The sequence below is a fragment of the Aureobasidium melanogenum genome (genome assembly GCF_000721775.1).
Source record: "Aureobasidium melanogenum CBS 110374 unplaced genomic scaffold scaffold_30, whole genome shotgun sequence".
In the NCBI taxonomy this organism is placed as follows: Eukaryota; Fungi; Ascomycota; class Dothideomycetes; order Dothideales; family Saccotheciaceae; genus Aureobasidium; species Aureobasidium melanogenum.
The window spans coordinates 192,168-208,552 of record NW_024470082.1 but is presented as its reverse complement, the minus strand read 5'-3'; the positions used below and the strand labels follow the sequence as shown (position 1 = coordinate 208,552).

At 49.4% G+C, this 16,385-nt stretch overlaps 6 protein-coding genes across 6 annotated transcripts; 2 read left to right on the top strand and 4 right to left on the bottom strand.

Moving 5' to 3' along the window:
* Positions 1-177: 177 nt before the first annotated feature.
* Positions 178-4,393, top strand: M437DRAFT_88441 (uncharacterized protein; the record flags this gene model as incomplete). Its single annotated transcript, XM_041028834.1, has 5 exons — positions 178-1,466; positions 1,529-1,652; positions 3,136-3,300; positions 3,577-4,193; positions 4,246-4,393. The coding sequence occupies 5 exons, from the start codon at positions 178-180 to the stop codon at positions 4,391-4,393; spliced, it is 2,343 nt and encodes a 780-aa protein (XP_040875695.1).
* A 1,190-nt stretch (positions 4,394-5,583) lies between these two features.
* On the top strand, positions 5,584-7,262 carry M437DRAFT_69816 (uncharacterized protein; the record flags this gene model as incomplete). Its single annotated transcript, XM_041025353.1, has 2 exons — positions 5,584-7,076; positions 7,133-7,262. 2 exons carry the CDS (start codon positions 5,584-5,586, stop codon positions 7,260-7,262), a joined length of 1,623 nt encoding a protein of 540 aa, XP_040875694.1.
* Positions 7,263-7,677: 415 nt separating this feature from the next.
* M437DRAFT_88439 (uncharacterized protein) lies at positions 7,678-9,245 on the bottom strand (the record flags this gene model as incomplete). Its single annotated transcript, XM_041028833.1, has 2 exons — positions 7,678-7,837; positions 7,894-9,245. 2 exons carry the CDS (start codon positions 9,243-9,245, stop codon positions 7,678-7,680), a joined length of 1,512 nt encoding a protein of 503 aa, XP_040875693.1.
* Positions 9,246-11,099: 1,854 nt separating this feature from the next.
* M437DRAFT_88438 (uncharacterized protein) lies at positions 11,100-12,592 on the bottom strand (the record flags this gene model as incomplete). The annotated part of the gene is made up of 2 exons (XM_041028832.1): positions 11,100-11,277; positions 11,340-12,592. 2 exons carry the CDS (start codon positions 12,590-12,592, stop codon positions 11,100-11,102), a joined length of 1,431 nt encoding a protein of 476 aa, XP_040875692.1.
* Positions 12,593-13,396: 804 nt separating this feature from the next.
* M437DRAFT_58946 (uncharacterized protein) lies at positions 13,397-13,810 on the bottom strand (the record flags this gene model as incomplete). Its single annotated transcript, XM_041023491.1, has 1 exon — positions 13,397-13,810. One exon carries the CDS (start codon positions 13,808-13,810, stop codon positions 13,397-13,399), a length of 414 nt encoding a protein of 137 aa, XP_040875691.1.
* Positions 13,811-14,599: 789 nt separating this feature from the next.
* On the bottom strand, positions 14,600-15,605 carry M437DRAFT_33639 (uncharacterized protein; the record flags this gene model as incomplete). Its single annotated transcript, XM_041019257.1, has 4 exons — positions 14,600-14,765; positions 14,835-15,223; positions 15,292-15,454; positions 15,520-15,605. Coding segments are annotated over 4 exons (804 nt in total), but the record flags the coding sequence as incomplete, so codon positions are not given.
* Positions 15,606-16,385: the final 780 nt, after the last annotated feature.

Sequence of the window (16,385 nt, the reverse complement as noted above, 5' to 3'; positions counted from 1 at the left end):
CGACTTGCTGCGTATTCTCTACATCACAACAAGCACCTTCTACATCTCTGACTCCAGCCGTCTTTGCTATTGCACCGTCACCATCTTCTCCTGAACGCTGTCCTCGCTTATTGTCAATACCGAAAACAACTCCCTATCCATCACCAAATCCCCTTCCACACTCATCATCACCAAACGATGGCCTCCAACGCTGTCACGCTTCCCATCACGCATGGCGCTCTTCGTGTCTCCCGCATGATACCCGGCGAAGTGTGGTCGCAGATTCTGAAATTTCTCGCTGAAAAGGACCTTAAAGCTGTGGTCCTCGCCCAGTGCCCTGCCCCTGACCAAGCAGTGCGCCTCTTCTGGGAGGTCATCACTCCTCAGAACAACAAACTCGCTGTGCTGTATCAGAAAGTCGCACACAATCCCCAAGCACTTGCCAATCACGTCCAGTCTTTGACTATGAACTTTGAGGCCCCTGGTGAGCAGCTCGCAACTTGCACTCTGGCCTTTCCCTGTCTGCAGAAACTCAGGATTGTGCACAATGTACACTATTATGAAAACGTGTTCGAGAAGACTCACATCCATATCAAGACCCTAATTGGCCCTGCTCTCACGCACCTGGATATCGGTACCCCTGAGCACGAGAGCGATGCCACCAAGCCACTGGTCGACAACTTCTTCCAGGCACTTACCCAGTGTTCAAACTTGCACACCCTCAGCATCCGCGTATGTGTCAGAGACTCTCTTAGAGTGTTTGCCCGCGCCATGAGTACTTGTTGCAAGCTCCAGGTGCTGGTTCTTGACAAGTACACTGAGAATCTGGTCAACAGCAGCACTCTAAAGGCTATCGCAAATCTTCCCAAGCTCACCAGTCTCAAGATCAACAAGCTCATCGACCTGCCTCTTGTCTCACTCATTAGTGACATCAAGACCCCCTTCGAAGCTCTCACGTCACTGGAGCTCTCGATCGGAGCTGAAGCTGCCGTTTCACTCCTTCCTCGCACCCAGCAGCTCCGCTCACTGCGTCTCACTATCCATGGCAACAAGTCTATCTTTCCCACTTTCCTCAAATTGCCTCTCCTCGAGCACCTGGAGTTGTCCTTCCAGAACTTCACCCTCACCGGTGTTGACTACAAGCAACTGGTACACTTGTCCAACCTCACCCACCTCGGGCTCTGCAGCGCTGGAGAAGAGGGTGCCTCGGGTCTCAATACCGAAAATGTTTGCGCTCTATTCCTGGTCGACATCCTCTCTGGGTTAACCCTTCTGCAGCACTTCCGTCTTGCTGCCAACGACACCTTCGACGACGAGTTCCTTGTTGCTTTGGGTCGTCGCTGCGCCAATCTTAGCTCTCTCAGACTGAGCGGCGCTTTTGAGCTTGTCGGTTTGTGCAACGAGACAGAGGTGGTTTTTCCTTCCTGGCAGCACTTGGAGATCGGTGATGTCACTACTAAGGACCCCTGGATGGACGAAGGCGCTGAGTAAGTGCCCTGCCGCTCTCTGCTTCACCCACCTCATCAATTGAGACTGACGTGCTCTGTAGGAACACCCTGGCAAACAACATTGCGAGAGCTGTGCGTACTCATGCTCCATGCCTGATGATGTTCCATGCTTCTGAAGAACTTGATGAGAACCACCTACTTGCTTCTAAGGTTGAGCGGGCTTGGGTAAGGGAGATGCATGCATCTATCGGTTCTGTTCGAGGACAGGATGCTTAGGCTCTTGTCGTCTGATGGCGTCATGCACTTCTACATACAATTGCTTGGGTCTGTCGATGGCTGCTCTCATGTATGAACAGCTTCACATTTGGCCGTTCCTCGACATCGATCATCTCTGAACCTTTTCCTTTCCGACTCAGCGATGGTCAGCTTGTGACATTTCACCAGGCTTGCAGCTTCGTGGGACTTTCTGGACCGTGGCGTCGCAGTTTTATTTTGCCACTGTTCGATGGAGGTTCTCTTCTCAGCTCGCTCTTGCTTGTTCGCCATTCTGTCGCCTAACAAGCAGTAGCATCTGAGCTTTCTCGCCTTCTACATCCAACCACCATCATCGACACCTTTCCCTGTCCTTGTTGGAGTGCTTCCTCAATTGGAGGAGGTGTTTAATGCTGTCGCCTTTGCCAAGAGGAACAGTCGTGGAGAATAGCCTTTTGCCTTCTGGCCTGGTGGACGAAACACTTTCCTTGTTTCTGGTTCTCTCATTCTGTTGGTTTTGGTTATGCTGGTTCTGGTTTTTCTCGTTTTTCTGTTGTCGTTAGTTCTGATTACAGGCCTTGGTTTGGTTCTATTTCTGTTGTGCGATCGGAGCTCTGCAGGCCTGCATTGAGCATTGATGATCGGCACCTCGGTTTTGAAGTGGCAGCAGGAGAGTGGTAATACATTGGTCTTGCATATCGTTCCATGGCTTGGTCGTGAGTACTTCGAAGAATCATACGTCTCGCCGCTTTGTGTCCTTGAATGTGTTCTCGTTCGATGTCCTTGCCACCATGAAAGCTCTCAGTTTACTGTCCTTATCTTTGGTGGACAGCATCTTGATCATTACTTTAGGGAAGAGTTGCGATGCCCCCAGGACCCATGTTTTCGAAGTCGGTCTTTGTTGTAAGGCTCAAGATCGTCGGCTACGGTGAACGAACTTGTTGATCACCGCTCGCCACGGGACCTGATCTCTGGATGCGGCAGTGGGTGTCCCAGAGCCCTTTGTCTGATGACTATTGATTCAGTACGTCGGTATCTTGCTAGGTCGTTGAACAAAGGTATCTCGACAAAGACGATCGACAATACCACTTGCCAAATGCGGAAATGAGGAATGGTCTACTCATGTCTTTGAGCAAAGGGTACCTTTATATCCCTAGCGCGGGCATGTTAGTCCCACTGACCAAACATTCAACACGACTCAAGGAACGAGTGTACTGGACGCCAGCCAGCCAAGATGGACAACACTCCACCAATTTCAAACCTACCGCAGGAGATGATAGCGAGAATCGTCAATCATGTCGAGTCACCACGCGATTTCCGGCGCCTGACGAGGGTTTGTGCTGCGACAAGATTGTATGCTAATATGCGTATATGGCAAGATTGTGATACGCGAAAGCTGCATGAACTGTTCCAATATCCACACCCGGAGCAACAACAACTTGCCAATCTCATCCAGAAGATCGACTGGAATGTCTACGGCACCAGCCCATACTTCCATCACCTGCAGTTCCCAAGTCTGCAAAGCTTTTCCGTCCGTCTCTGTGAGAACGGCCCTTTGTCGCCTCCCCATCTCAATCAATTCATAGAGCCACAGCTCAAGCATGTCATCGTCGAGGATCATGTGAGTGACTCCGACCGGATCACCAGTAACTACATACGATACCTCGTCCATTGTCCAGATCTGCGCACGCTGTGGATCGAATTAAATCCTTGCGCAAGTAGTGCTGAGTTTCTGACCGCGCTCACAGCATGCCCACGACTGGAGACCTTCAATCTGACAGGATCTGTTTGCGAAGTACTCAACAGCCGAATCTTCCAGTACCTAGCATGTCAATCCAGACTCGAGAGCTTCTACTACATAGCTTCTGGCAGGCGCCTGACACTAGACTTGATACAGCCTACCATTGCCACTCTGGGCCCAGGGCAAACGATATTCAACCACCTCACGACCCTGCATACAGGCATGGATGGTGCAGCAGCCAGAGAGCTCTTTCCCCATATGCCGACTATCACCGACCTGGGCTTATATGTCGATCACCATGATGGTATCGTAGACTGGCTAGCATACCTACCACGACTGAGGTCTCTAGAGCTCATCGCCAGAGCCCATATACTGCTGACGACACGCTACCTCAGAGGCTTACAGAATTTGAGTCTCTCGATGCTGAGTATACATGGTGAGGGAGGCTCCGGGTTCAATGGCCACATGATCACTGCCAATGATATAGACACACTATTCGGATCGCATCGGACGTTGATATCTTTGGAAGTGGCTTGGGAAGGTGATTCTCGCTCTGCAAACAATCCCTCCTTCTTGCAATACAGCCCTCATCTTTTGGTCGAGCGAGTCGCCACGCATTACCCAGCGCTAGAGACTCTCATACTGCCAGCACCCTGTGCTGCTATAGACCTCGGGAGGCTGCCCGCTAGAGCCTTGAGGAGCAAGCTCCAATATCTGCAGGTCGAACGTGTCGCAGCACCAACGGTGAATCCGATTACTCGTCCCGTGGAGTAGTAAGTACATACTTATGATCAATAGAGGCACATACACTAACAGTATTAACAGTCGGACTGCCATACTCAGCATGGCATGCAAATTGATCAAGCATTTCCCACGCCTCCTAGATCTGATGTCTAACCAAGATGAAGATGTGGTGGATGAAGTCTTCAGAGATTTTGAAACAATGAGAAGGGCTGGCCTGGCTCGTCGCTAGATGGAAAGGTCCAGATGCCATCGGAAGTTTTGGATGCTTTTACTTACTCGTAACTGTGGTCAATGCGAATTATATTTTTCCCATTATTCATCCGCGTTGCTGGCTTGAAGAATGCTGCTCAATGCTTGTCTTGAGTGACGGAGGTTACAGTGTTGGGCAAAGAGAGCGGTTGGTCTTACCAATTGTTTCTCTTCCTCTGTCCGCCGTCTTCGGTACAACGCCAATTGGATAATCCTGAGGATAATAACGCAGTACAGGGCAGCATCATCATCTTCAAAAGTTATGTAGCAACTCTGTTGAAGCGTTCTTTGTCCGGAGCCTTCTTTGTGACGATGAGAACGGCCACGAACTGTAGCGCAGATACTGGCGGCCGAGTAACTCTATGATCATATGCGATATTCTAGAATACCGCATCTGGAAACCACTCTTTGTTCGTTGATTCCCTCGAACTAGCCACAGTGTCCATTCGTCGATTGAATCTCCTTCTCATTACAGTGTCTTCTATCTGATATTACACCAAGTTCCATTGACGTCCCCAATCGAGGCTCCATCTGCTCAATCCACACAATCTTCCCCCAAAATGAGTACACCCGCTGAGCAGAACGCGCTCATCCCACCTACAGAGGACAGCACACTCGATGCAATCGCAGTAGCACGCATTGGCTCAGCTATGTCAGAGTCTCCTGAGGACGGGGAATGTGCTCTGGCGATTAGATTGGATGTGACAGATTTTGGGCAAGAGAGCATCTCTGCTCAAGATGCGTATGTGCAGCATTGACGCAGATGTCACTGCCGGATGCGCATCTAGACTCGAAACGAGTCTTTGTTTCTGTTGTGAGCCAATAACCTCAAACATGTTACTCAAATGAGCTTCTCGACGTTGCGTAACAAAAAAAACGAAGCGCAACAGAATTTACCAACGAAGTTTGCAATCCTGATAATGTTTCTTCACCGCTCAGCTTACAGCCTATGTGCGGAAAGACGCTCAATAGGCAATTCACACTTCATTGAGAGTCGACTCCGGATCTGGTAAGCTTTTCCTTTGTTTGACAGGTTCGACATGATCTGCTTCTCGACTTTGTGATGGTTCCTTCTCGGTTGCTCTGCTTTCGACCTGAACTTCAATCCATCATATTATTCTAGAAAGCAGAATTTTGCCTTATCTACATTCACATACTCTCGACGAAACCATGAGCTCTCCCGCTGGCCCCGGAGGGTCTGATGGCTCCCGTTCTAGTCCAGAAGATAAGATAGCCACAACATCTCCATCGTCATCTGGGAGATCCCCACAAAGCAATATGTCTGCCGACGAGGTGTATCAGCAAGTGCTTGCGACTTCCGTCGCGAACGCGAGTACGTCAATGGCCTCACCTTCGACTCAGGCAGCTGCTCAGCCGGTGCCATACTTTCGACTGGCGGACCTCCCCGGCGAGTTGCAGTTGATGGTCCTGAGAGAACTCGATCCAGAGTCTCGAGAAGCAAGAAATATGGCTGTCACAAGACGAGAATACCGAGATATGGCAATGGCTAGATACTGGTCAGTCATTGAGCGCGACGAATCCATTCGCCAGCTTCTTACCCGTCCACCCAACGAGCAACAACTCTATGCCAATTTAATCCATGAACTGCGTATCAATGGAAACGCTTTCACCAGCAACGACTTTGCCAATCTGAGATTCAATGCTCTAGAAAAGCTTGAGATTGAACAGAAGGCTCCACACCATGGGAACACCCTGACAGATATTTCGAGCTTCATTGGACCACGCTTGAAGACACTTTCAGTTGAGGATAGTCCATACTCGGATCAGCAGAGTCATCTCAGAGTAGCCAATTTCTTTCCCATCCTCACTCGTGCGCCAGGTCTCCGGAAGCTTATCTTCGCATGTAGCACCGATGCAGGACCACAGGATCTTCTGGACGCTCTCCGAACGTTACCAAGATTGGAAGAGCTTATTCTTGGCCGCAACGGCATCGACCCCAATCCCTTGAGGATTGATCACGAGGTGCTGAGATTTGTTGCCACCAACCCGAGGATCAAACGCTGGTCTTACGAAGGCGGTTACACAGACGATCTGGTGATACAAGCTTTGCAAGGCATACCATCAAAGCAAGGTCTCTTTCTCGGACTGTCAGATCCCATAATCTCGCTCTCTACAAGTGTAGCAAATCGTCTCCTTCCGCGTATGCACTTGCTGAAAACTTTGTACCTTTTCCCCAACGACGAAGGCGACATCTTGGATGCTGTTTCGAGGATGCCTCAACTAGAGAATCTTCACTTCTACCCCATGAATATCAGACCGCCACCGCCTCTAACAACTCAACGTCTATCACGTTTGTTATCAATGAATCTGAAGACGTTGAGTTTGGTTGGATCTAATTATGGTTATGGTTCGGATGGCTCAGCCATTGCCCTGGATGATTTTTCGCACATCTTCGGCTCTCACCAGACACTGGAGTCGCTCGAACTTAGTTGGCAAGAAGGTACACACTTTTATGAGGACCTTGGGGGCGTCCTGTGGCGACTGGCTAACGCCTATCCCCATCTGAAGACCTTGAAACTACCCAAGGCATCACTTGACCCAAGTCATTTCGAAGATTGTCAAGCTGCAAGTGTGACAGCGTGGCCGAGCTTGACTAGCTTCTCGGTGTTTGAAGTACTAGGTCCTGAGGACCCAAGCAACCAGTGAGTATGGATCGGATGGCATATAGGGACCAGACAACTAACACCAGCTGTTTTAGTCAAGCGCTTCTCAGAGTCTACGCTCGTGCTATTCACGACTTTTTCCCCTCGCTCGCAAGTCTCGGAGCCGAGCAGAATCAGCCATACGTCCGCATGATCGAGGCGGAGAAGCGTCGCCTCTTTGATTAGCTGAGCAAGTTCCTGAAATAGCCTAAATCCCTCGATGGTCACATTGAGACGTGGCAGAACGCTGGCCATAGTATATTTAGTCTTGTTTCTTGTTCTTGAGAGGCTGTGGGAGCTTTGATTCCATTTGTGTCTGATGAATCCCTTCCTGAATAGTCTCCCTGCGGCTTGATGTTCGTGTTTACAAGCTCTCGTTGATCTATCTGCCGCCTTCAAACTTCTCCTCCTGTTTCCTGGTCACATCTTTCTTGGCCATCTTGTAGACAGAGTCTCTCCGCCAGTAATTCCTTCGTGATGACCAGCCCGTTATTTTTCGGATGTAGTAGCGTGGTCTTGTGAACATCTTGATACGAGACTGTCACTCAACCTCTCTTTCTGTTCTTGCGACTCACGCCCTTGTGAGAGTCAAAGTCTTGCATCAAGGTCGATATTCCTCCTTCCCAATCGTAGAGGTGGACGAACCAGCGACGTACACCACCTCGCTTTCTGTAATATATCGAGAGGGCGAACATGGAGAAGTCGAAAGAACAGGAGCGGCGACAGCTAGCTTGTTTGCCCATGTTTTGATCCATTTCTTGCTAAGATCATGTTAGTGGTTTGGAAGATCATGTACTGAGTTGGTTGAATAACATACCTATAGACTGGGCGACCAAAGCTGTAGTTTGAGATTGCGAGATGCTCTAACGTTGGGAGTATTGGTGATTCTTCTGTGTCGAGATCATCAAGATCGTGCCAACGATAGAACCTCAGCCCGCGTAAGGTGGGACAGGCTTTGCTTAGGCTTTCAAGCTGGGCGGTTTTCAAGTCAAGGTCACAGTAGAACTCTTCCAATTGTAAGTGACTCAGTTGCTCAACAAGATCTGTTGTGTGGTTGTCTGGTAGCGGTCGGTCTGCGCCTTGATGCTGAAGAGTCAGATCGAGCTTGCGAAGCGATGAAAGCTGCTTCAGCGCTTTCAGCTCGCTGAACAATTCACGATACACAAATCTGATGTGAAGTAGTGTCAGGCTCGACATAGCACCTATCGCTTGCAGACTTGATATGGTCACATCTGCACGTTCTTCGTCTGACAAAGCGATGAAGGTTCTTTCCAAAACGACTCTGAGGTTCTTGAGGTTGGGTAGATGTTGAAAGAGGCGTGTTGCAGCATCGACACGAACGGTGATGTCCAACGCCTCAAGTTCGTTAAATGCGCCGGGTGTCTCGACTGCTTGTTGAACCATTTCAAGGTTGATGTTGCCGCCAAGCACGATCTTTTTAAGAGCCGGCAACGGTGCAAGATGGGCAAGGAGAGTGCCCGAGGTAAAGTAGTGGGCTTCGAAAACTCGCAAACGAGGTAAACATTCGAGAAGTCGTGGGAAGGCAGTTGGTGTGTTGCGCTCGATGTGGTGGTTGATCTGCAGAGCTTCCAGAGTAGATGTCTTCTTTAGAGCGGCAAAGTCATCATCAATCGCACCGTTAGCCCCTCCTGACAGAGCTGTGAAAGATTTGAGTCGAGGATGAATGACCCAACTAGCGGGCAGCATTGGGATTTGGTCGGGATAGACGCCGTATTGAACTTCATGAGATCGGTGCCGCCATATACCGAAATCTAACAAGTAGAGATTGTCTCCGACATTGAGGTGACTGATCATCTTGACAAGGCGTTGTCTCTTCGCGTCAGTCATGCGTAGGAGTCTGATGAATCCTTTGCGCCCGCAGATGCGCCAAAGTGCGCGTTCAGCAGGGTCGACGAACTTTTGGCTGACCAACATCCAGGCCAACTTGTCCTTCTGACTGCCATAAGCAATGATCTCGACCAAAAGCTCAGCAGGCACGTTCAGAATGGGACGACTGTCGCCAATGGGGGGCTCTGCTGGCGAGACGATCTTGACAAGGTGACCATCGCCGCGGCGGGTCTGCGACTTCTTCATGCGGCGCGTGGTGATAGGCTCATCCTGAGCGGGTGTGACGAAGTTGAAAGTTCCCGGCTCGAGATAGGTGCCCATCGTGGCGATGACGGTCGTGGTCGCTATCTCCGGTCAGCCTTCTACCACCCAGACACCGGGTCAAGCAGAGGTTGTATACAGGCACAGAGGAGAAAGGGGTTCGCGATGTTGTCCCTTGGAAGCAGGAGATGGCAACACTTGAACGATCTCAAGAAAGTCCACTTACATTTGACGACCTTAGACTGAGTGAGAAGGATGTTGTAATGAGATGTCGTAAAGATAGATGTTCACGATGCGACTTTCTCGTTGGTGCCTGGCTGGCTTTGTTCGTCGAGCCAGTCAATCAATTTTCCGCTCCTCGACCAGGCCAGCACTGCGTCACAAGAACATCAATAGCAACTTTTTCTCACAGAGGAGACAATACAAGGGTGGCTACTGATACTGCCTCACCTTTAGCAGCAAGTCATCTCTGATCTTGACGTCTTACTTCTGTATGTATTCGTGCATTGAGACAGGCTGCTTCGACAACCGACGTATCTACAAGAAGAAGCTTCGAGCCTATTTGGCTTGGTGCGAGAATGTTGCAAAGTGATGCAGAAGGTGCAAAAGATGCTTGAGCACCCACCAAGCCACACCCGACTTGACAGGGCCGTACTAAAGACTTGCCAATAGTCTAGCGCTGTACGAAAGTTCACATACTTCCTACCTTTTGAGCAGATCGTTCATTGAATACCGTCCGAGAGTCTAATTGCATGGTCCAACGATGATATGGAGATGCCTTTGACAACCGGCTTTTCGTGAAGAGATATGTGTCATGGCTTTTCCAAGAAAGACTTTCTGACATCGAGAAAAGAAAATTGTTGGTACGGACCTGGGCCTGCTTTTCCAGTCACGGCAGGCAACGCGATGTAGAGGACAATGTAACAACTTCGCTCCTCACATACACAGCGCTCACCATCTTTCCATGTCTATGCCGCAAGCAACTCAATATCATCAAGTGACATTTCTCCCTCTAGAAAAGAAAAACGCAAAGCAAAAAAAGTCCAGCCAAGCCTCACAGTCAGCAAAAGCTGAGAAAAAAATCCCGCCGCCAAAGACTCCGCTCCGCTGAGCTCCGCCGACAAAGCCCCGCAGCACCAACCACCGTTTGCCAAAAACTTCTTTCACCACACAAAAAATTCCTCCTTGTAACAGTTGCAGAAACAAAACTAAATTCCGACACGGGGAATTGAACCCCGGCCTCCTCGGACCTAGTTGTGTTATAAAAAACACGGTTTGAGAGCGAGAAATCCTAGCCACTAGACCATATCGGATGTTGTTGAAGCTCTCTGCGGTGTTTTGCTATATAATCCTTTGTCTGCCACCATCCTGAAGCCACGAGATCGTCATACTGCACTCTGCATGGCCCAAAGAAGTGACAATCAATTCATGACCAACGGATGATGATACGAAAACAAAGATACCAAAAAGCACTCGCGCGTTTGGGAATTTCTGCTAGGGGAGAGAAAATTCTCGACGAAGAAGAAGATTGTTCTCGAGAAAGAAAAAGAAAAGAAAGATTCCTGTCCATGCACAATTCACAGGTGACCATACCCTTCCTCCTTTGTCCATAAGGTGCTCATGCACCCCCATACCGGGACCGCAAAGGGCGAGGGTGCTTATCTTAGAACAAATAGGGAAAACGGAAACCGAAGGGCACAAAGAAAAGATTCCAAAGTGCGTATCTGAGTGTCACGACAGTGCGGTGAGGAAACCGCCTCACTGCAGCTCTGTTTAGTGGTCGGCTCGACATGTTTCCTTGCCATGATGCCGATGATGCTCGCAAATAGTACTTTTGATCCTGAGCCATGTTTTTGTTGGAATTGTTGGGATGTGTCGAAGACCAAGAAGTCCCGAGCCAGAGTTGACAAGACCTCAGACGCTGAAAGTCACGTTGTCGTTCCAAGGATGACGGCAAGTGCAAACGAACGAGTTCAGGCGATGCTCAAATTGAATCTCAGTAGTAGGTGCGACAAAGCGACTGACGTAGAATTGCTTGATCTTGGGGGCGATCGCGACAAGTCTGGTAGCCAAAGTCTGAATAGTGGTATCCCTGGATTACATGTCAGATGTAAAATCCTTCAGAATGTGCAAGACAAGGCACGGAAAGCTTACGCGGTTGATTCTGTCAGGGGCATATCTGTTGCACTGACCCCCAACTTTTCAAGAGATGGGAACTGTGCGGACATCTGATTAAGATTGAGTTGTCTGCTGTAGATCAATCGTTGAAGGTTTGGGTGGTTTCTGGCGATACGGTCGAAGTAGTTGCCAATAGTCATGTTCTGAGACCGGAGAAACAAAATGCGTAAAGGGCACAAAGAAGAAAAAGGTTGCAGGTCATCAGTAGCGCGGTGTTGTACGATGAAGCGGTGAGTGAAGGCAAAATATTCAAGATGGATCAGATTCTTCAAGGGTGCGAGCTCCTTGATGTCGATAGTGATGTTGATGGTACCGAAGTCCAGCCATAGAACTGAGAGCTCAGTCTTTGCGGCCACTGCTTGGATGACTGCAATGACTGCGGAAACATGAGTCTCGCCGACGGAGAGCTCTGCAGTGACCAACAGCTCCAGCTTTTTGATTTGAGGCAGTTTTTCAAGCAGCAAAACTGCTGCACTCGCTTGCATTCTTGTGGCAAGATCTTCAAGGCGCGAAAATGGCTGGGGCATCTGCAGAGTTCTGGGTATCTGGGAGAGACTGATTGGAGCACGCGCTAGATGCAATGCGATAAGTCCGCGGCCAGCCATCTCATCAAGTAAGTCACTCGAGGAAAAGACACCAGCGTGAAGCGTGGTTAGATGAGGCATGGTGCGAACCAAATGCAAGAAGTACAACGGGTCGGCTCCATCAACTTTGACGCAGGGTTCCAGAGAGAAGATCTCAAGGCTCTTGGCTTGACGCAGAGCAGGGAGGAAGTTGTCAGTGCTGCTCTGGACAATTTTCAGGCGTTTGAGGTACGGCGTGACAAGCTTGCTGACATTGACCTGCACATTCAAGGTGTTCTGGGACGAGTGAGAGATAGCCAGGCCTCGAAGACAAGGCAAGTAAAGCTCCAGGTCTTCTGGTTGAAGGCCGTTGTCTTTGAAGTCAAGCAGTAAAGTGTGCACTTTTGTTTTGTGATGACTCTGCTCGGCAGGATTGGTACTGAGGAGCTTCTCGTATCCCTTAGTGTTGCAAACTTTCCACAAGAGAGTCTCTGCCGGATCTTTGAGGTGCTTGCAGGTGACCATGACATTCAGCAAATCTGCTTTGTGCGTAACGTTGTTGAGGACGTTGAGTGCGACTTCGTCAGGGAGTTGCGTGATCCTGCAAGAGCCATCTCTGGGAGGGAGCGAAGGGTCGGCCCTGACACGCTGGGCAGGCTCAGGCATTGTTATTGTGGCTGTTTGGTGCCCAGGAATTTTAGCTTCGATGTTGACAAGGCTGCAGAAGGCGCGATGAGCAGGGTAGCGGTGGTCGAGAAGCAACCAGGGGTGTCGAGGCGCGCTGAGCGGAGGGGAGAATGGTTTTGATGACTTATATCTCAGCTGTCTTGGGCGATGGAGAGGACTGGTTAGAGAGCAGGAACAACTCCTGAAGACAGATTGTGAATGGCACGCTGGGAGAAACGAGGCAGCTCGCGAAGTATGTTATCGTCTGTTGTTATACCTGATAAGAACCACACGCGTCAAACGTAGTAGTTCTCGAGTTGCGTCTTTGGTCGTTTGATGCCAGAGTCAACAGCCACGGAAAATCCAACCATGACGACGGCATGCAAACTTGCCCCTGACTCCAATCTCTACAACACATATATCCATCCAGAATCTTCTGATCTCAAGCACAGTTGGTTTTGACACATGATGAACTTACATGAGAGTGCCGACCTGGGTGACTGATCAGTGCGACCTTTTCCCGACAACACTATGGTATTGGTGCCACGCATAAAGACAAGAAAAATGTCGTCCACATCATGTTCCTCAACATCATACCAGTCCGAGAGGAAACGCGGAATACAAGACCATGTTAAGCAACTCCTAGATATGCTCTTCCATTGTACAAACGAGTCTCTATCAGATCCTCACTTCTATCAAACCAGCAACTTGGACCTTGTCCAAGAATGCACGAAACTTGTCCGAGTGTTGAGACATATCTGCAAATCACTGTAAGCTTCCATCCCACAACTCCTCTCCCTTCCCTCACCACTTACCATAGAGTTCTGTAAGCACAGGTCCAAAAATCGGCAAATTCCCCCACAGCCTAGTTTGTTTGCCCCAGATCGTCACCTCTTGTGCCTCGATCTTCTTGAGTTCACCAATGATCTCTACGATACAAGCATGAGCTTGATCACCATTTTGTTCGTAGGCCTGACTTAGGTTCACCACAACTTCCCAGAACTCCCACAGAAAACTATTGATGCTTTCAGGTTGCTCGCCCGGCTCGAGTTTACGATTGAATGGTGTGAGAGCATCGAGTTGTTTTGCAGCGAGTGCTGAATCGTGGTTATGAGGATAAAGAGCGACTTGATTGTTGACTATGCGAGCAGCTGCATGGGCAGGTTCCCAGGGATCTAGGGGATCGCGGTGGACCTTGAGAAGCTGTTCTTCGTTCATTGCGATTCGAGGGTCTGTACAGATAGGCTGTTCGGAATCTTGTAGAAAGAGTATGAGTGGTTGTTAGCAGCATTTGAGGTCAAGCTTTAGTAGTCAGACGTCATATTGCGTTGGCAACTGTCAATACGAATACGAAGTCTTGACTCGAAGAACGGCCATGGCTGCCAAGATACAATCTTTCTCGGTCAAGGCTGAGCCTTAAGATCCTAGGCAAGATGTCTCAGCCTAGACCTGAGACAGGAGAGGCTTTTTGAAGCACTTTTAGCGAGTGACGAACATTGCGAGCGAGCATCAAGAAATAGAAAAGAGCTGAAGACAACAGCAGGGTGTGTATTACTGTAATTATCATAACCGCTCATAAGGCTGTGTCGCCTTTCTTCCCTCCTGACCGTCCTCACTGATAGTATCCTGTCGACCTCTAAGTCCAGGTCTACTCACTCCACCACCAACAGCACTCCTTGACCCATTTATCCGTCTCTCATCCTCTTCTCCCTCACTACCCTCGCTCAAACTCGTCCTGATTTCCACACTCTGCACAACCTGGCTAGTCTTCCACGCACCAGCAAGCCCCGGTGAAGGCATAGGCGGTAAATCATGCGCATACCCTCCCGCAATCACAACCTCAGTTTTTCCTCCATCTTGACCTCCCGCTCTCAATTCATCAAGAGTAACCAAAGTCTGATCATCCAGATCACTTCTCTTGCTTCTCTTTCCACCTCCTCTGGAAATCGTACCTCCCAGATGTCGAGAGCCGGTTTGTGTAGAGGGAACACCGAAATGGGCGCGGAAACGTGAGAGAAGGGGACGTAAACAAGCGGCGTTTGCGGCTGTGCAGCCGATGCCGAGTTCGACGGTAGTCCAGATTGCGACGTCGGCGTTGTTGTAGAGGAATTCGCCTTTGAAGTCTGCGAGGGTGTGGACGAAGGGCGTGCGGACGATTGTTGCTGTGCTACCTCTGTTTTGTTCTGTATCAGTAACTGCTTGCGACTTCTAGTGTCAAGGTGGTGAGAGAGTCACGACTTACAAAGCAGCAAATCCAAGAATGCTCGCGACCATGATCTTAGTTTGGCGTTTCATCTGCAACTTCCTCACAATAAAGAAAGGCAGGATACCAAACGTCCAATCGGCGACAGAGTTGAGTACCGAAATGATATATGTGTTGATGACAATGACTTTCGGGCTGATACATTTGCCATGGTGATCAGGGTTGAGATCCCACCAGAAAGAGACAGGTTTGCATTGAAAGGTGATAAGAAGACAGTAGGGAACGCCGAACAAGACGTTGAAGATCATAATCCAGCGGATGATCCAGATGTGTGTGCGGTCGACGGCGATACGAAGCAAGAAAAGGCCGATACTGATTTTGAGGGCTGCGGTTGCGAGGGTGTAGAAGACTTCGCAGAAGAACCAGTACTGTTTGGTTGGGAATGTCAGTATTCTTCGATTGCTTGATGGATGGTTCGGAAAGATAGACAACTGACCATCAAACCTGTTTGAGCGGTGTGATCATCCACGAGATATCTCTTCTTGCCACTGCCATGTGCGACTCCCGAGAGTTGGCAGACAAGGTATACCAGATAGAACGCAAAAGCAACCACCATACCAATATCATCGCGTCCAGCCTGGCTACGAAGAATCTTTGTTCTGTGAAGGTAGCAAGTCAACATGATTTGTCAAATGCATTAGAACCGTAGGGTAGAAAGACAAACCTCGTGTAGACACGCAGTGCGGTGGAGATAGCAGTGGGGATCAAGAAACCAATAGCCACGCCAAGAATCTGGCCGCTTCGATCGTCTGTCATGTTTGCATTCGCATGGACAATTGACGCCTAGGTGTAGAAGATACGTATGAAACGTAGAGAATGATATGTTGTAGAAGATAGAGTATGTGGTCAATTCGGCATGATAGTAGAGTAACAAGTGGAGAAAAAGAAAAAGAGGGGGAAACGAACGTCAAAAGGAAAAGAATCAAGAAGGCAGGAAACCAGGATACAAAGAGGCAACCATAGACCTACTATATGAGATGCCTAATTGCGAATTCTCGCCGGTCGAAAGTGACTCAGGCGTATCGTAGAGGAAGACGAACATGGATCGTCGTAACTAGGCGTAAGCAGGGTCTAAGAAGGAAAACAATGCCGAGTCAGATCGGCCAAAACCAGCACTTGTGCGCGGAGCGGCTGTTTACTTTGAGTTAGAGAGTTGGTGAGGGACCAGCGAAACTGGATTGGGCGATGATGTTCGAGCACTTTGACCGGGGCATCGCCTGTGCTTTTCTACGCAATCTACTTCTTTCGCCACGGGTCCGTGTTGCAAAGTGTCGATGAACTCCAAGACGGGAGAACATGGATGATCGATCTTGTTTGTGGCTCATCATTGACTGCCATGCAATCCAACAGACAATGTAGGAAAATCGACTGCATATAGCATGCAGCAACAAGAGTGTGGAGATGTAACACCCTTGTGGAATCCCAAGTACCGAGTTCAGCGACACATTCGACGCAGGGAGGACGCCTCGAAAGAAGCGAAGGAAGATGATCGGCAACGTGGGAAGACAGGCCAAGGAAAGCCAATCTGGG